The following is a 20,840-nucleotide window of genomic DNA, read 5'->3' as shown; positions in this document are numbered from 1 at the left end:
TTGATTCTGAAGGGAGTATGTCCAATGACTATGCAAAACTATATGTAGACACTGCATGCTTGGTGGTACTGCAGATATCTGGTATATCTAAACATCTCTGAATACTTTTTTGCTAAGTGGTGCCCTCTCTTTCAGATGACTCCATTTTTAGTATTCATACTCAAGGCACAAATATGTATTGGATATTCAACTCTTGCTTGCTTATGAAGTGATCACTATATAAACTAAGAAATAATAGAGTATGCGTGTGTGTGAGTGTGTACACAAATCTACAAAACAATTCCATTTGTTTGAAGAATATTACAGTCATATGTTTTAGAATTCAAGACAAACATATATTTTATAAAACTCAAATTTTAGACTACAAAACCATCCAAATGTGGAAACTAATGTTCAATGAAACCAAAATGTCATCTAGAAAGTCAGTAAGATTTGCTGTCAGCTGAGTATGGTTTTTAATCACAGTGACTCCAAGCCCACCTACAATATTCTTCTTCCGAAAGGAAGTAAGGAGAGTTTAGCCATTTTGATTAATTCTGTCAGTGCACTGTAATAACAAAACTGCAGAGTTATTTACTAAGCAAAAATGAGCCTGAAATGAATTAAGAGTGCATTTCAATCTGTGCAACGTTTTTTTTAATCAAACATAAATTCAATATAGCAACAGCAAAATATATCTTATAAAGAAAATATGGCACAAATATTAAGTATATTTAAAGATAGCTGCAAATCTAGTCAAAGAAACTGAGATTAAGGAGACAATATCAGTGTTCTAATTTGTGATCACATCAGAGAAACTAAATGTTGCTAGCAAGGCAAAATCTGACTGGAAGTTATTTATCAACATTATTTAAAAGGAATAGAAGTAGCAGCAAATGTTATAACTCAGTGTGAAAATCAGACCAACTTTTAATTTAAGGGAAAATGGTCAATGACAGCAATTAAAACCAGTGGGAGTCCTCAACTAGTGTAAACATGTTGTCTTGAATAATATTTCTTGTTTTTAATAGGTAGTATTTGTGGTTAACAGAATATGAGTTGATTAGAATTTCATGTTATTTTCAATCTCTGGCCTAGGTTGTATTTTGCTCTCTGGGATTTATGAAGCACTCCCCTGCAAATGTTATTAGTAAAACATGATATTTATATTAAGTTGAAAACAAGTATGGTAATTGAACAGAAAGGGTAAAGAAAGGAAACAAAAGGCTTACCAATAACATAGGCTAGCAACAGTGCCAGAGTAACTGTAATAGCTGTAGCACTCAAAGCAGTGCACTTCCAGTTGCAGCACCTGTGAGGTTTGTTAAAAGTGAAGGCAGGTCTAGAAAACGTACTTCTAGGAAGTGGCCTAGGAGGTGGAGAGTAAACGGTATTGGATGTTAAAGGGTAGTTCTGACTGGCTGCACTGAAGATAGCTGAAGAACCAGATCCATGTTTAAATAGGAAATGCCTATGAAAAGAAGACAAAGAATCATGTTGTAAAAACCAAATTCATCCTCTAAAATAGAGAAATCAACTGCATAAACATTATGTGATAAATACTGTGGGTTCCTACAAAGATATACCACAAAGACAGAAGATGCATGCATGGGAGTAGTCTCTGTTTTCTGAGTCTGAAGTATAGTCTTTAGCCACATTCGGACTTTCTCAGTCATTTATTAGTAGGGCTTCTGTTTTGGGGGGTTTATTAATTTCATTTTTTGAGGTTTATTTTGAGTTTTATGTACATGTCCAAAAATCAGGGTGGAGGGGGGTTCAGGGCTCTTTCTTTGTATATACTGTAGTGAGTAATGTCTATGATATATATTACTCATTACAGAAGTAGATATTGTAACGAGCGATCTCTTTGTAATTTTCCCTAGTGCACTTTAATGTAGTTCTGTTTCAAAGAGTACTACATTAAAGTTCACTAGGGAAGCTTTAGTGCTTACCAGCAGGGTTCTCCACAGTGCAACATGTTGATGTGCTTTAGAAAGCAAACCCCCGTAGTCCGCATTACTGGACCATGTAGACAAGACTTTAGATACAAGTAACCATTTCCAGTATTTTTCTAGTGATTACTGGATAAACACCAATTTAAATTTATTTATTTATTTATTGTGTATTAGGGTGCTCTATTGATGTTTATTGTCGAAACCCAAAAATCAGAAGCCCTATTTATTAGTAAAAGAAGACAGAGGAAATGCATTCTAAACTGTACTCTCAGTAGCCCAAATCAAGAATGTTAAGAAATGATTATATTGCAACAAGCCCATTTGACCTTAAATATATGTTCATGACAAAGGTACAATTAAATGTACAATGGGGCAACGAGTATAATATTCAACATTTTTATTGTAGGATTTTAAAGGAAAGGTTAAAATTCTCAAAGATGCTAGATCATACAAAATAAAGGGTAGAACAGTTTAAGCTTTTAAAGGCCTTTGTGCTCAAATCTCTTCTATAGAAGAGTAAATCAGAATATAAATTCTCACATTAAATTTTTTTGTCATCCACATTAGGGGATCTTTTGATGATCCACAAAGCCAGATTCTGAAACCCTTACTTATATTGAGTAGCACTTACTCATCCAAGTCTTCAGTGGGATTACTCACATGCATGGGCACTGTTTAACATGAATAAGGGTTACAGAATTTGGTGCTTACATATGAGCATCTCATGTTACTTTTCTGCTCAGCCTATTCGTACACATTTAGGATTTCTTTATTATGCACTCACATTTCACAATATGTTGTGCATATAATTTCACAACAAATATTTTGAGTTTGACCTTTATCCACCACCTTACTTAACTGATAGTAATTCTCTGAATTACTGAATACAATAATGTTATATAAAATATTTGATTTGTGTAGATTAAAGAATGTTGTATATCATCTAAAGAGAATTTATCCATATTTCTACCATTTACATTGCATAGAAAACAGCACATACATTTTAGGACTTAACACTTTGCTTGTCACGTCAGAGAAAAATCAAATAGCTCCATTACTACATTTAGTATACTATTTTTAATGGTCTGTTTTGGGATTTCAAGTTCAAATTAAGACTTAGCTTTTTATCAAGGGCCTCATCCAAGGCCCACTGAAGTCAATGTAAAGATTTCATCTGGCTTTGGATTGGACACCTCAGCAATATATCAGGAAATTTGTTTTGGTCTACAGTAGGAGCCTTACTTATATCCTGCATTTGCCTACATAGTCTATCTCTCAGGCATCACACCACTGCAGTCTCTGGGTACCAATAACATTACATAAGACATCAAACCACCTGTAGAACTATATTCTTCTCCTTCCCTCATATTAGACTATGCATAATTATTTTGGGCGGAATATTTCTTTCACTTATCTTTAGGGTAATGATACCAGGCCATTCTTTGAGTTGTTATGGTGAAAAGGCTTTTGCAAAGATGTGGGTCTTACTTTTCACTTGGTAGGTGGCAAGATACGTGGTCATCCTGATTTCTGGTGGAAGGGAATTCCACAGCCGAGGGCCAGCAAAACTCCCACTCACTTCTATGGGAGCAGGATCGGGACCACAATGTGAAATAAGGAAAAAGGATAATAATAAATTCTTGTTTGTTTTCCCAAGTCAATATTTCTTTAATTGGTTTATAATTTTTGGATACAATGAGACGAAATTGTTATTTCCTTTAAAAATGGAGACCTATTCGATTTTGAGAGTTAATGTAAATGGTCTAATATATGCAATATTGATTGCTCTATATGGTACATAGTTCAAAAAGATCAGAGGAAAAGGCAAGGAAATGCTGAACTGAAAGCTATTCCTAAGGCTGTAATGGTCTAGTAATCAATAGCCAGCATAATTTCATTCTCTTTAAAAGGATTTTAAAATGTTGGTTCATAGCTTGATGGCAAAATATTTCAAAGTACAGAATATATTTTGTGTAATACAAGAACAGTATTTGAATTAAACTACATTTGAGCTAAATTCAACTCACATCCCTTAAGATAGACAGAGGTCTATATATGCAGTTAGGAGAGTTTATGTAGCTGTAGTTTATTATTATACAACTAAGCAGTGGCGGATTAATGATTTTGCTGCCCCTAGAACCTGAAATAATTGCCTTCCCGCCACCAGCAGCTCACCTCTGCTCCGCCTCTGCCTTGGCCTCCTCCCCTGAGCGCGCTGCCGGGTCCTGCTTCCCCCCGCTCCCTGCCAGTGCTTGTGCACTAAACAGCTTCACGAAGGAGGGAGGAAGAGGGGGGAACGCGCTGCGCTCAGGAGAGGAGGCAGGGCCGGGGCGGGGATTTGGGGAAGGGGACCAATAGGGGCAGGGAGGGGGAGGGGAATAGGGGTGGGGCTGGGGATGGAGGGTGCGAACCGGCACCGGGGGAAGCAGCCTCTGGCTGGTATTATAAATTTGCTGCCCCTGCAAATCTGCCACCCTAGGCTTAGGCCTTGTCGGCCGAGGCGTTAATACACCACTGCAACTTAGATTAGGATGTAATGCTACCTTAAAAGTGATCTACCAATGATGTACTATCAAGAAAATGGCAGGTTTCAGAGTAACAGCCGTGTTAGTCTGTATTTGCAAAGAGAAAAGGAGTACTTGTGGCACCTTAGAGACTAACCAATTTATCTGAGCATAAGCTTTCGTGAGCTACAGCTCACTTAGGTGCCACAAGTACTCCTTTTCTTTTTGCGAATACAGACTAACACGGCTGTTACTCTGAAACCTGTCATTATGCAAGGCACTGCATTTAGCCATATCAAGAAAATGTTACAAATTGTAACAGTTTATACATTCCATGTTTAGGGGAGTATAACGAGTACATAAACACGTTTTCATAGTATCTGAAAAATAGCGGAAGCATAAAGACAAATTTGCAATGCTAGACTGTATCTATGTTCTCATAAACTTAGATGACTACTCATCTGTCTAAGTACACTGCTTCTCCCCAAAGGACTTTAGGACATACTAAAATGTTGCTATCAATTCTATAAAATTGGGCTCTATGTACAGAGCAAAATGTTAACAACTGTAGTCCAAGGTTTTTAATGTAAATACAGCTTTGTATGTATTGCCTTCTAATAGTAAAGGCAAGACATTTTTAAAAGACTCCAGAATGCAAGGAAATTGAGAAAAATTATAAACATGACTGATGGAACCACCTGATAGTAAACAGGAAAGTTTTAAATGTTCATGTGTCAAAGTGTCAAAAAATCTGTAAAACGGAGATAATATTCTCTCACTCAAAAATGCAATATAAGACAATCTGTTTGTGAAATATAAATCATTTAATAACATTAACCTGATTCCAAGAAAACATTCCAAGAATGATTCCAAGAAACATTACGCTGATTCCAAGAAACAAAGGAAGATAGTCACTGCTCAGTAATTATTTCACTGTATAAAACATGAACTTGAAAAACTTCTTTCCCTTCTAGCAAATGAAACAATTTCCTGTGGCCTATCTAACTTTTCTTGCATTCAACTAAAATTTCTCAGCCTCAGGTTCACATCACAGAGGAACTGCACATAAATCCAGGAGGGTGAAGCTCAAACAAAAAATGCACTGTAAGTTAATGAAAAATGATAAAGAAAAGCAGTTAATGGGATTTACACATCTATTTATTGTGATGTTCTTTTACATGCTTTTGGGGGGCTCACCTGCAGTAGCAGCCTAAGTCCTGTGCAACTTCTATATGTTGCTGTACCTGATGTACAAATGTGACTGCCAGGCAAAGCACAATGCTTGATTCCCTTTCCTGGTCCTGTCTGACTCTTGTGCCAGTGGCCCACAACAGACAGAATTTTGTAACTGCCAATCGCTGCCCTGAAATGTACACTTTTACTCTACCTCTTGAATGCATGCTGCATTTAAGGAGTCACTAGTCTTCATAAATGTGGTGGGGAGATTTGCCACAGCATGAGAGGTGATGCATGAGGCAAGAGGTGGGTATTGGAATGTTGTGACTATACAGAGATGAATGGAGTATGTGGATATAAGGGAGGAGGTAGCTAGGTAGTCCACGTATTATTTCTTATAGGGTCTTGCAAAACCTAAGACTGGCCCTGATATCCATAATTCATTTCAGAGGACCATAATGAAGGACACTCCTTTCCTTAAAATGATATTCTTTATAATATTGGAAGAGACATTGGATAGGAGTTCTGTTTTAAAGGTTGTCTCTTATGGGACATAGGAGAAATTTTCACATGAATGAAAATATTCCTCGTATTACTTTAGAGATGACTGTTTGGATCTAGATCTGAATTAGCTTCAGGTTAGGGATTAGGGTCTGGATGTGTGGAAAATCAAGGGTAGGGTTCGGTGTCTGATTTGACACTGCCAATAATCTGGCAAACGCTTGAGAGGTTTTAATACCCTTCTGGTTTTGAATCTGAACCAATGTCAAAGACAGTTAGGGAAAGGCTACATTTATGCAATTGCAACCCTAAAGAAGCAAACATATTTATATGGATATTAAAATCAGATACACATAAATATATATGATTATCTCGCTCTTCCACTAATTTTATGTAACTCATCTTAGCTCTTTGGGATAGGACCATGTCTGCCCGTAAGCGTTATAGCATCCTGCACAATGAGGCCCTGATCAACATTAAGGATTCTGTGTGCTAGCATCATAACAATTATCAGTAATTACCACAACTATAATTTGAATGTGTTTGGATTTCAGGGACATCTTTGTCCATTTCTGATTTACTTTAGAAAATGTGGCCACCAACCTTTTGCATGCAATTTTCACTTCATGCTCTTGAATCAAAAATACCAGTGAAAATTCAAAACAAAGCAAACAATAGTATCATATTATATTTTGGCAATGTTTTTGGAGACCCATACAGAGTAATCCAATAATAATTACCCTTATGATAGTAATAAAATACTGCTACAGTAACCAGGTTAACAACACATAACTACCCTTTTTTTATATCTAACCTGCTGAGAAAATTTCTTTCTGACCTTTCAGAGTAGCAGCCGCGTTAGTCTGTATCCGCAAAAAGAAAAGGAGTACTTGTGGCACCTTAGAGACTAACAAATTTATTTGAGAGTGAGCTGTAGCTCACGAAAGCTTATGCTCAAATAAATTTGTTAGTCTCTAAGGTGCCACAAGTACTCCTTTTCTTTCTGACCTTGTTTTCCCAGCAATGGCCTGGATTAAGTAAAGGACATTGAATCACTTCCAGATGTAAAGAGTGGGGCTGGCAGTTAGCTACTTACCCCGAGTCCTAGGTTGAAATATCCAGGTTTTAAAGTCTCTATGTTCATTTTTCTATTTAAAACATTCTCTCTCTCATTTCCATTAAAATGACTAATTTTTGTAAGAGAAAAAACAAGGTAAAGGGCAGCGTTGAAAACATTCCACTGGTAAAGCTGGAGAAAATAGGAATGCAAGAGAAACACTAAAATGTCCATAAGATTAATCTGCGTTGCACATATGAAATATAAAAGTCAACTGCACAATTAAATGGGCACACAACTGAACTTGCACATATTTTCAATTTCAAGAAATTGAAATTGCACAATAGCAAAACAAACTACTGAATGTCTGAATAATAACACATCTGGTAAGTCCTGGGTTTGGTCATCTAAGCATTACAATTCATTTTCAACTCAGTCATCTAATCGTATCTCCAAATGTAACCGTGGTTGTCACAGTAATTCTGAGCTAGGTGCCACCGAGAGTGGTGAAGGAGATGTGGGGGTGCACAGCTGCTGAGCTTACAAGGTGGAATCCTCTCTGACCCTGTCAGAATACCTTCTTGAGGTTCCCCTAAAGCACGTTAGAGTGGCAGCTACAGCAGATTTGGAGAGGTCCCAGTATACTTGCCCTTCTGTTCTGGTTAGAATGGATTAAAGGCAGAGCCATGGACTCACGGGTTCCGTCTATACTTTCAGGTAGGGATCTGATTCCCAGCTCGTGTAGACAGACTCATGCTAGGTCTCATCGAGCTACCACACTCAACTAACGGTGTAGCTGCTGTAGTACAGGCAGCTGTGAGCAGAGGCATGGGCTAGCTATCCCTAGAGCAAACCCACCTGAATCCTGGGGGTATGTACTTGGGTGAAGGGGCTAGCCTGTGCTACCATGGCTATACTTCTATTTTTATCATGCTAACTCAATAAGTGTACGTCTACATAAGCTGGGAATCTCACCCCTAGCTTGTAGTGCAGACATAATCTTTGAGGTTAGAAACCTGAATTTAGATTTCCATAGTGGTTTCTAGATATCACTGATATAGGAGCAGCACAAGAACCTAAACAGAATATAGTTGAAATACACCTGGCTTTACAATAAATCACCAGTAAAAATGGATTTGCTGCCATATTAGTTCCTAACAGATATTTGCCTATATCACAAAAGACCTTGTATTTTGGCACAAATATCCTGTGGCCATGCTACTATTTTTAGCATGCTAACTTGATGACAGAAATCATGACTATGTCTATGCAAGCTGGGAATCACACCCTGAGCGCGAAGTATAGATGTAGATATAGTTACCTGCCTCTTTTCAGACAGCCACCACTGCAGGGGCACAAAGAAGAAGCATGGATTGCACTCTTCAATAACATTCTGGCAAGTCCTTGTAGAGAGGCTACCCAGAATACAGCTCTTGGCTTGGAAAGCACTTCTCTACCCCCAACAGGGGGATACCAATGGTGCTATACCATGTACCAACAACAAACCTAAACTATAGCAAAAACATAATGAAACCCACTCTCTTACAAAAAACAAATACAAGTGAAAAATGGGATATGACTCATTTTTAAAAGCACAGGACCAGATGCTACCCTGAATTATATCCCTTGCAGCACTGTTCCCCATTCTGTCTTATTATGCGCAAATACTGCTGGAGCAAGGATGCATATAGATGAAGGGGAAGGGAACAAGTGGTCATGCAAAGCTTTCTCTAATTTGTCACTTAATCTGATATTATTTTTACATACACAAGTGAGATAATTTTTAAATGTCCATGATGCAATTGTATAATCTGTTAGGAACACACCTGCATGCAAAACATAGGTCTTTCAAATTGGACTAGTCTCTTAAATTGCTCTTATGAAAATGTTTCCTTTTATATTTATCTTTACATATTCTTTTAAAATTTTGCCCTGTAAACCTGCGGATATGATAGGGTGTGTAAAGAGTCTTTTGTGTTACCCATTTATCGCTGTATTATAAAATACAACAAAGAGCAATGTGCTTCTGATACATGTGTTTGAATTTCTGACAGCCTATGCAAGCTTTTTCTGTTTTTCTGTAACCGCACCTCAAGACTCTGACACAGAAATCTGGGACAACAATTATATAAATGCAGGACAAAGAGTGAAAATCAATCAAGAATAGGCTCTAATAATGGCAGTGTCAGAAATACAATATTAAGTCAAAGTCTTTTTTATAGCCTTCATTGGCCATATAGTGAAGAAGCAGCCAAGTGGTTTGAGCATTGGCCTGCTAAACCCAGGGTTGTGAGTTTAATCCGTGAGGGGGCCATTTGGGATCTGGGGCAAAAATTGGGGATTGGTCCTGCTTTGAGCAGGCGGTTAGACTAGATGACCTCCTGAGGTCCCTTCCAACCCTGGGATTCTATGAGAAGTCAGTGTGTGTTTTATTATAATAGTATTTGACAATAGATTACTACTGTTAAAGCAATTTATGTGTTTCTATTCTAAAATGATTTTCTGTGGTTTATACATTACATTCATCATAATATTGCCAGGTTTCAGTGCAGTGGATGGTTTAAAAAAGAATCCAGTGGCAGTTCCAAGTAACCCTACGGGCTGCTTGGCACAGGCCCTGAGCACAGCAGTATATGCTGTGGGAGCATGCCCCCATGTGTCACATACCATGTGGCTTCCCATATCTCATCTCTCCTACCTCCTGTGTGGAAGAGAGGAATGGGCTGGGACTTGGGCTTCCAGCCAGGGTCCCTGGTTTGGCTTGATAGTACAGAGGGGGTATTGTCCTCATACCAACCCTCAGGTTTGTAGAACCCAGAGCCATTGCTGCCCAGTTGAAATCTGCACTAGAAAGTCCTGAAGGTGGTCTTGTAAGTGATTCCCCATCGGTTAATAGTTTTAATAAAGTTTCAGCCTCCAAATTCAACCATACTATGATGTATGTATCTCACTGTTTCCATGTCTGCATTACTTTGATGTTTTGATCATGCCAAAATGTAAGAATCTAAAGTTTGCTGCCTAAAAATGTAGTTTAAATAAGCAGAGTTGAGGCAAAGGCAACTTTGAAAATGTTGCATAGTGTATCTATATTTTGAGTAAAACTATTGTAACATTTTAGCAGGGTGTGAAGATTTTCAGTTTAGTAAGGCCTTTATGTTATGCTTCTAATTGAGTATATTGTAATGCTTATACTGTAGTTAGATTGATCAATACCTGGTAAGCAGTGAGAAAATCATATCTATCTAGAAGCTGGAATTTCAAATTTTTTCATATTCCATTTTTAATCTTCACCTCTAGAGAGATTAACTTATTGCTTTGCCCGTTTACATCAACAGGCTGCATTTGCCTATATGACATAGTAAAGTCAGCATGAGACTGGGGGTCAAGAACTTCTGAGTTCTAATTCCAGGTCTGTCACTTACCAAGGGACCGATCCAATTATCGTTAAAGTTAATGAAAGTGAGTTTTTTGGCTTCAAAAGTAGCTGGAGTCGGCCATTCCTGAGTAGCCTTGATAATTTAGGTCTTGTCTATGTTGGCAAGTTCCTGCGCAGTAAAGCAGCTTTCTGCGGTGCAACTCCCGAGGTGTAGACACTGCCAAGCCACTTAGTGCGCAGAAACTCCTCAGTTGCAGTGCTGCAAAAAACCCACCTCAATGAGAGTCATAAGCCTTAAAGCACAGAGGCTCCAGCGCTGTATTGGCAGTGTAAACACATTACAGCACAGAAAGCAATCAGTTGGCCTCCGGAAGTGTCCCATAATCCCTCAAGTGGCCACTCTGCTCATTGTTTTGAACTCGGCTGCCCTGGAGACATGCGCCCCTTCCCTTTCAAAGCTCCGTTTTTTGACAGGCCCTGTATGCTGTGCTGATGTGCTCTGGGACACAAAGCAAACCATTAATGTGGAATGCTCATGCTATTGAACACAGAAGCAGGGGTGCGTGCATGCATGTGTGAGAGAGAGAGAGAGATTGCTGTGCAGAGAGCTGGGGAGGGAGACGGGGGCTGATGTCGGGTTTCCCTCTCCCCCTGCCTCAGGACTGGGGGTTGCTTCCTGCCACTGGCTGAACTTACAAGACAGCATGTTGACACACTCGCTGTCCCCCAAAACACACTGTCTCTCCCACCCCATATACCCCCTCCTGCCACACACTCTCCCCCACAACCCCCATTTCAGTTGAAAGCAGCTGGCAATGTAGTAGGATGCACATGGAACAGTGGGATTGGGAAACCTGCATCATGTGACACTGTGCCTGCCCCATGAGGCATTGCAAGAGCTGCTAATGTGGATGCGCTCATCCATCACAAGGAGCACAGTGTGGACATTCAACAGTGGTTTAATTCCAGCGCTTTAATAAAAGTGGTATAACTTGTTGCGCAGAAACTTGCCAGTGTAGACATACCCTAAGTCACCCTATCTTCACCACTTGATTTAAGCCCTGATCTAACCCTCACTCTGAAGTCAATGGCAGTCTTTCGATTGACTTCAACAAGAGTTGGAATAGGCCATTAAAATCTCTGCCTCATAAACTACACAACTGTTGTAGTTCAGTCTGTAAATAAATGAACATTTTAACAGTTAGAATCCACTAATACTTGAGAGGGGCCAAGTCCAAAATACTCCTAGATAGGCCCCCAAACATCCACATACTCAAAGGTACAGCCAACAGCCATGCTGCAATGTAACTGTTGCAAATTTCACTTACAGATAACTATGCTTGCAAGGGATACACCGCAGCATGTAGCTAAATAGCATTTTACTTTCCAAATATTTCAAGGGGCTACATATTTTCTGGGAATCACTTCCAAATCATCCTACTGCCCCAAGCTATATCAAACAGTGTGGACATAGGAAAAGGAAATTTTGCCTATCTATACTGTGAGCCTCTCTATGTGATGCTCCTGTTCTCCAAACCAATTCAAACCCTCTGGATTTAATCTGGCATCACTCTTTTCCCATCTAAAATAATTCATTTTGTTTGTTTCTATTTTAGCAAATGAGGTTGTCATGCTTTATGGAAGGCTGCCAGGCCTACTGGGCCACTAGCTATTATACAAAACTGCATATTTTTTCCCTGGTTTCTTACTTTATATGCATTACATTAAATTAATTAATGAGGGGACATAACCTAGAATATGATGTTAGATTCAGAAAGGATTAAAATACCTATACATCCAAAATATTTATCATGGTGTTCCAGTGGAGCTGCAACTTGACCCTCTCCCAAAGAAAAATTGCTGTGGAGTATATGAACAATTTAAAATGTTTTCATCCATAGTGACTGGGTTCTAAATTATGCAAGAGAAGAAGGAACCTCAAGTGCCATAGTGGGAGACATTAAAATTGTATCTCATTGTAGATGACAAATTTTTATATTTTTATTTCCATAATACAAGGTTTGTTCCTGCATTGCTAAATTGAGGATTGTATTTAAAGCTATTTTATTTTAAATTCAGGGTCAAATTTACAGCCTTACATTTTTTTTAACAATTCAGAAATGTGAAGTTTTCAGATCCTCTCTTCTGCACAGTGACAATACATGGCACTTTCAGAATGAGTTTCTAACCCTTGTCATGACTTTTCTTTTAAATATAATCTCTAGGGAGGTTAGATTTATTGTTTAATTAGACAGAAAATGACAAAATACAAGAGACATGTCACAGTAACAGATATTGAACAATGTGGTTTAAAAGAAAGCTCATAAGAAATGAAATCACTCTACATTTATTTTCAGAATAATAAAGAGTAAGTTAAAATTAACTCAAGAGTAGGCTTCTTTTACAAATAATTTATTAACTAAGGCTATTGTCTAAATGGTAATTGTTTCCCTATCTGTTGATTCATGAGTACTCTACAGCTCCCCCATACGCTGCTCCACTTGCCCTGGAGAAGGCTGTGTGATTTTTATTTTCACTTTATGCAACCATCCAAACCTGTTCCTTTACTTACAGGGTCAGCAGTGGTTCCACCCAATAAGACTCAGCAACAGTGGATTTCCAAGTGTTTGAAAGAAGTGGTTCTACCCTGTCTGCATGACAGCCAGTCAACCACAGCAGAGTTTTTAAAATTGTTACGACCTTGGCTGAACTAAAGAACAGAACTCAGGCAAACAGTAGTAATGGGACTTCAACAAGCTAGATTCTTTCCTCCTGAAGCAACAATCAGTGTACACTTGGGAGATGACAAAAGCAACCCTTTTATTTTGGGACCATCTCACTGGCTATCAGAGGCAGGATCCATACCCTGCTCACGTCCAGTGATCAAGGATAAAAAGGCACACTAGGTTTTCCTCTCCCCAACAATTCTGCAATTTTCAAGTATGGAATAGAGATTTCTTGATTTCAGCCTTGAACACTAGTCCAGCTTAACCTGGCCACCGAGACCACAGACAGCTTTCTAGGGTTTAGGCAGCCACATATGTGCTCCTCTGATTAGGGCAAATTCTGTTTGTTTATGTATATCCTTAAATAAGAAGGTGGCAGTATAATCATAATTAAAAAACATCCTGGTAAGTGATAGTCATAAGATTTCCAGTGTAAGTAGACTCCATCATAAACAAGATGGTATCCTTAGAAAAACAGAAGTTTATGGATCCTACAATGTTTCTGAGCATTGGTTCCGTATAGAGATGGGGCTTGACTACATGGTCAGTTAGAGCATAGCAAGTTAAGAGTGTATTCTACAGTGCACCAGCTTGCCGCACACTAAGTCACCATGTGGACCTTGCTTGAAAACTTTTAGCGCACAGTAGCAGGGTCCACATGGTGACTTAGTGCGTGGCAGACCAGTTCGCTGCAGATTCACATCCTAGCTGCTATGCACTAGGTCTCTCCATGTAGACAAGCATTAGAGCCCAACATAGAATCAGAGATGATTAGGGTTGAAAGAGACCTCAGGAGGTCGTCTAGTCCAACCCTCTCCTCAAAGAATCCCCACATTTGGAGAGTTTAGAACCAAATCCAAACTTTATTGCTTAGATGTATTGCTAATTAGATAATAGCTAAAAATCATAGGTGGCTTGAACCCGAAGTGCCTCCCCTATTTTTCTAACATTTTTAAGTTAAGTATATGAATTAATGATAACTGAATCTCAGGTTCATGGCCTGATACCACAATGCCCTCTTTAGAGGGGTTATTACCAGGATGCCCAGGCTACTTAAATGAAGTTTTTTTTGCCACAGTACCTTGGGCATAGACAGTACACTGAAGCAGATTTCAGTCCACTCAGCATCTTATTGCTAACATGCTAAATGGGTTAGAGGAACTAGAATGAAAGTTAATAAAAATGAAGGAATAAGCAAACATGTAAAACACTTTAGTCCAAAATACAGAAATGAAAATAAACACTTTGGGGGGAAATCAAAGTTAAAAAAGGTTTGTTGCTTTTAACAGCAAATTAATGAAAGTTATTGTGAATCTAGTCTTTTAGAAAACATGTGCAAAGTTGTACTCAAAATAAGCACATCCAAAGCTTGATCTGACTTATCCACGAAAAGAGCACCATAGCATAACACAAAAAGGACTAAGATTAGTATTACAGTTAGAAGCAACATTTTAAAATGCCATTTTTCCATCTTACATTGGAGCTGACTGAAATAAAGGAATAGTGAAGTACAAGGAAAACACAGCAAGAAGTGGAATACTTACAATAATATTGATATAAGAGGGCACAGAAGAGAGGGGAAATATGCTTTACTGAGTTGTCTGAGTTTAAAATGTACCCTATAAAAAGCAGTAAGCCACATTCAGATGGGGCTGTCAAAGTTAATGACAATATATGGCACTGTAAATCAGAAGATTTGAAAGATTAGAGCAAAGTATCTATGAATCCTGAAAAACATAATTTTAGAGGGAAGGAAGGGAATAGGCAATAGATTGTGCTTATTTTATCCTGGGGGAGAAAAATCAATTATGTAAGATGCCAATAATATTATGGTGCTAAAAAAGAGAATTAATGGTACCTGTGTTTTATGTTATGCGAGATCTTTGCAGACTTTTGTTGATAATATTTACAAATTATGATCTATGTGTTGCAATGAAATTAATGCATGTTCATAAGTCATTTTAATAGTAAATAAGTTGTTCTCAGTACTGTATGTGAACACATATTATGCAATTGTGTATATGCACATATATCACTCTCTTGGATGGCTATACGCAGTCAATTGTCAGTCCAACCTTCTGGACCCTTTGCAGATTCACTTTTCCTCCTATTTCTTTGTCAGCAGCTTCTCTCATACCTCCTCCACTAAAGAGTCCTATATGTACTTTACTTTTTTTTTCTTTTGAGTTTATTTTAATGCAAAATGGCTCATGGTTGGGGAAAACAGTTCCCTATCATATTAATTAATACAGGAGAAGGAACTGTCTTGTTATTAAGGAATGGGACCTGGCAGTTCTGAACTCCATTTCTGCCTCTGCCAAAGACATCTTATGTGAACTTGGGGAAGTCACTTCATCTGTCTGTGCCTCAATCTATCCATCCAGGAAACTGAGATGACAACTCATCCATGCATGCGGATGTAGTGAGGATTAATTCATTATTATTAAACCTTAGTCAGAAGCAAGAAGTATTAGTAGAATTTCTGTTTTACCTTGTTATATAAGATATAATAAATACAATGTGTTACAATATAGAAGCAATTCTAAAATATACTGTTTCATTACCCACTCTTTTAGGTCTGACCTTTTCAATTCAATATGGATCTTCAAAATCTAATTACATAAGAGTATGTTTCTAATCTCAATACAGTAAATATATTTTTAGAATTATGGAATTTTCCTTCATGTAAATGTGAAATATTACATATCTGCCACTATGGGTAGGCTGAGAAGCTTGCTCCATTTCTGATTATCTGTAGTAAACAGGATTTATAGGCCACATGATTAGTTCTCGGAAGTCTTTTCCTGTATGAAAAAAAAATATCTCTAAATCTATGTGGCTATAGCTAGATTGTGCAAACCCTGGTGAGGTTTAAGGATTAACCTGAGATATTATTGGATGTAAGCAATGAACATGTGCATTCTGATTTTTTTCCAGTTATTAAGGTAGGGCATAAATTAATGTCTCTAAATCTACTCTTCAATTGCAAATGTTCTAAAAAAATCTGCTTATGCATATTAGGTAGATTTGAGTACTATCATACAAGAAAGATTTAGCACTGAAATACAGCCACCATTGCCATATTACTTGTATCTTCTAAGACTATTTTCAATTGTAGTGTATGTGTGAGTGGGGGGAGAACCTGGAGATTTAACCATTTCATTTTCTTGTCCCATCTGATCACCCCATCGTGAAGGGGAAAAAGCAAGTATCTCTTTTCTCTAATGCTGTCTTGTGCGCTCTAGGCCTTTTCTGTCTGGTGACCATGGAGCTATAACTTACAACTTCATTCATGGACATATTTTTGTCCCCAAATAATTCCAGATTAATTCTAGAAAATAGCTGTGCAGCCACCAAGAGGTTCCTAAGATGTTGCAGCCATCAGAGGACACTGGAAATCAACGAAGACAGCCACAACCAACACCTTGGGCTGGGAGTGTTGAATGTGGAAAGCCCCCAGACTCTGCCACTCAAGGAAAAGGAGTCCACAGGTTGTTCTCCATCATGAATCTCCAACACAGAGCATGGCATGGTCATCCATTAACCAATCAATCACTTACACTTAGACTGTATAATACCATTGATGGGAATATTTCATAGCCAATTTAAGTCTGTAAAATTAATGAAAATCACTGAAAATGAAGGGGGTTCAAAAGGGAGCACAGTTAAATTACCAAAGATCTGCCCCCAAATAGGGAAGTCTGGAGAGGAAACAATGAGCTATTATGACATAGGAAGGCTACATAAAACCTGATCAGTGCCTGTTGAAGTCAATGTAAGAGTTCCCATTGTGTTCATGGGGCACTGGATCAGGCCAATAGGCAATATAATAACAGTGAAATATTAGTTAAATACCAGTCCTTGCATCATAGAAACCACTGGAGATCTTTCATCCTGAAAATAATGTAATCAGAAATTCTGATTCCAACCATCTATTGTATTTTGAATTTTTTAAAATTATTATCTACACAGTAATGGAATTAGATTGGAAAGTTACTGGTACATGTTCTGAGTACTTGAAATGTACATATTTTGAAGGTACGTGCTCCAACCATTTTCTGCAGTTTTTCCTCGACTTCTTACTCTTGAATTACTTCAGAGTAAACCAAAGATGCTTTTTCTGGCCTCAGCTTTTATATAAGACCCTACATTATGAAATTCTGCTAAGGACTTCACACATAATTTAAAGATGATATCTTGCCTGGTTATAGGAAGTATGTGGGTGAAATCTGAGCAAACATGGTTAAATGTAAATTTCAGATGGAAGCATCAGAAATATATCACGGGGACCATATTATGTATCAATTTTAAAATACTCATTTTCTGACCAAAAATTTAAGTTGTGCATTCATTTGATGGAGTTGACATACCCCTGGATTCCTTGCCTGGCATTCATTTTTCAAGCAAATAACATACCAAAGTCTTAACTCAGAAAATAATAATGATCACAATTAAATCAGCTCCTCCTTTCATATCAAATTTACACCCTTTCAGAAGGGAGTAACTTATTCAAAGCGACACTGGTATATTGTAGCAGCCAAATTATATAAAGAAGTATGTTGCATATTTTGTTCTGAGTCAAGCCAAAACAATTTCATCTCATTGCAAGACCACCAAATTTTTCCCTCGGATAATAGTTAAGTAAGTGCACATGTATGTTTGAAAGGGAAAATGCTTTTGTGAAAGTACCCGTTATATTAAATAGTTAGTGTTACATTTGTGTGAAATTCATCAATTTCAGGACATGTGGGGAAAACTGAACAGTTGGTGTTTTGAACAAACCTGAAAACCAAATGCAAGCACCAGCCAAGACTACTCAGGTTCAGACCCACAATGTTCCATGTGGGGAAGGAGAAGCTTGTGCAAAACTCAGTAACTAATTTACTCAAAAGGTCTATAAAATGGCCCAAGTTTGAGGTTGATAACTAGACAGGACTTGAATGTTTGAAAATTGGAAAAACTTGAATGGCACAGCTCTGATTAATGGCCTATAAAATTAGCTGTTCAGATTACAATAACAGCTTTCAACCGAAAAAGTCAAGGATATTCAAGGATAGTCACCTCAGGAGACAGAATTTGTCTCCCTACATTATAGATTCTTTCCGAATTGGAAAGGTATTTTATTCAGATTATCATTTTGCAGACTATTATTCAAGTAAATTATCCAAAGCTCAATCCTTGACTTCAATATTTGTTTTTTTGAGGCAATAAGGCTTTCATAATCAGGCCTCAGATCATCAACTGAATGCAATGTTGATTCTATAATCATTTCTGAAACCTCAAGCCATTTTGGCTTTCTTTTGCTTATACGTATCTGAAAACATCCTGGATGTTTATGTACAATGATAATTTCTTGGGTATTGTTTCACACCTGGGGTTTATCAGGAGGCCAAAGACTGCAGGCTGAATGCTTTCAGATCCTATGGAGTGCAGAGATTCCCTGAGGCATGGCCTTCATGCGGAGTTTCTTTGATGCTTCTAAGGCAAAATGCCTCCTGCCACATAAGATGAGGCTGCATAGGTGCACAGATGTGTGTATGCAAATTTACAACTAATAAGCACAGAATGCACACTTCTTGAACACATCTTTGGAGTTCAATTACCCCTCCCGCAACACTTTTCAAAATGTGCTTTTCTGAGCATTAATGATACAGGTTAACTAATAACATGATGATGATAATGCTTCACGTCAAAAAGCTTTGTGTGTCCTGAACGACACAGCCATTCTTTCTCTCACTCCTATTATTTTTTCATCTCACCCTCAGACCCCCCCCCCCTTTTTAAACTCTTAAGAATAGTAGGCTCCGTTTATATATACCTTGTCTCCAATGGTATATTACTATTCAAGACCCAGCTGTTATGGAGATGTACGGAATCTTGCATACTGGTTGGAGGGGTTTGAGCAGCTGGACTGGGCTGACTGCGGGTTGTCATTGATCTTTTCTGAAGAGAATCTGCTGTTGGAGGTGGTTTTCTGCTGCAGGTGCATGCATGTGGTGGTGGTGGAGGGGGTGGGAGTGGTCTGAATGTGAACTGGTTACGTGGGCTGCCCGGTATATCTAAAAAAAAGCAAACCAGAAAGACAAGACAAACAAATCCATAGAGTTACTATTTTAAACAGCAATCAGAAAAGCATGGTATTATATTTAACAGGATTACAGTATGGTGTAGTAGAGGTTTAATTTCAGTCGGTCTGTAAAATGTTATTGTAACATATGAATTCATTTAAAATCCTCTTATGAAATAAAGAATATTCACAGATTTGAATTTGTATGTCAATTCTTCAGTGCTGCAGTGGTTAAAATAAATGAAGTAGCACTCACGTAATTTGTCATAGCATTTTTTTTAACAAATAAATCAGAATGACATTGAGTTACAGCACAGAAAGCATCTGATTTCATCAGCTGTAAATCCCATTTAGGAAAATACCTGTGAAAGAAACAGACAGGTTACAAGAATAAACATCCTGCACTTCAAATCAAAACAGAGAATGATTCAATCAGCCCTCTTCAAAACCATGAAGTAATAAACATCTCCCATGAAATAAGGTTAACAGATTTACACTACTACGTTAATGTATTTGTCAGTTAGGCCTGAGAAAAAGTTCTAGCAGAGACTATCAGTGAGGCAATGATGACACACACCTGGAGAGAAGATTCTGTGGTATTTAAAAGCAGAGGAGCTGGCAGTCATCATCAGACCAGACTGTAAAGTGAATGAAGCTCTTAGTAGGAGCCTTAAGGAAAGGCTGTTGGGTTTGCATAATCACTGTTCTGTTACTTGCTAGTACTGTTATTGCCCAAGACAACTTAGGAGTGTCCTCCTGCTGCTGCTACCTTGAAGACACTAAGCACCTGGAGACACTAAGACTCCAAAATCTATTATGCAGGAGCAAGAGAGCCAGGGGGAAAATTATGAGCAGCTGAGCAAGGAAATCCCTCAGAGACAGTGTGAAGATGCTACCATTACTTTTTAAGGATTGCTGTAGCTATTGGTTTACTAACAAATAGCTGACAAAATCTGAATACGTTGCTGCCAGTGAACTGTGGTGCTATTGACATGAAAGACCGCCAGCCCCTAAATTGGTGGCTCACATTTGCTAGCATTTCTGCTGCCAGGAAACTTCTCACCCTTCCACAGAGTGTAACTAACTTTTAAGTAATACATTACTAACCCTTAAGCTTTGAGGACTTAAGTCTTTGTGTTTGCATCATATTTACCCCAATGAAACCTGCCAGCTTTTGCATCCTATTTTCATACACACTTGTACACATACAGTCACTCTGACTGGTATGGAGAGTTTCCAAGTGTTCTTCAGAAAGGAAAGGAAAGGGAAGGAAAGGGAAGAGCTCTCAGGGCTTTTAGACCCTCAAATGTCCCATTCTAAGAGCCTGTCTTATACACACATGCGCCAAGGGCAATGCACCTCCTATGGCAAAGATTTTACCTCCATGTTACACATTCCCACCCACAAGATAGAATCTTTTGCAAATTTCAGTTTGCATGATCGCAAGCAGATTAGGACTGGAAATGGCAGGAGCTGGTATGAAGCAGTTATAATGACCC

The 20,840-nt window shown here is 38.2% G+C and overlaps 1 protein-coding gene across 9 annotated transcripts in view; it reads right to left on the bottom strand.

The window, feature by feature from the left end:
* Window positions 1-20,840, bottom strand: part of TENM1 (teneurin transmembrane protein 1) — a 1,396,333-nt gene that overhangs the window by 212,185 nt on the left and 1,163,308 nt on the right. For 7 of the 9 annotated variants that reach the window (XM_074962522.1, XM_074962525.1, XM_074962521.1 and 4 more), the window contains 3 exons: window positions 19,093-19,333; window positions 3,423-3,515; window positions 1,212-1,450 (listed from right to left, as the gene is read on the bottom strand). In XM_074962522.1, the coding sequence (XP_074818623.1) occupies window positions 1,212-1,450; window positions 3,423-3,515; window positions 19,093-19,333 (573 nt within the window). The remainder of the gene's footprint in view (window positions 1-1,211; window positions 1,451-3,422; window positions 3,516-19,092; window positions 19,334-20,840) is intronic. The other 2 variants (XM_074962526.1, XM_074962527.1) reach the window with 1 other exon arrangement.

This window comes from Natator depressus, chromosome 9 (genome assembly GCF_965152275.1).
Source record: "Natator depressus isolate rNatDep1 chromosome 9, rNatDep2.hap1, whole genome shotgun sequence".
NCBI lineage: Eukaryota > Metazoa > Chordata > Testudines > Cheloniidae > Natator > Natator depressus.
Note: the sequence above shows the minus strand (reverse complement) of the source record. Positions and strands in the feature narration are given on the sequence as shown.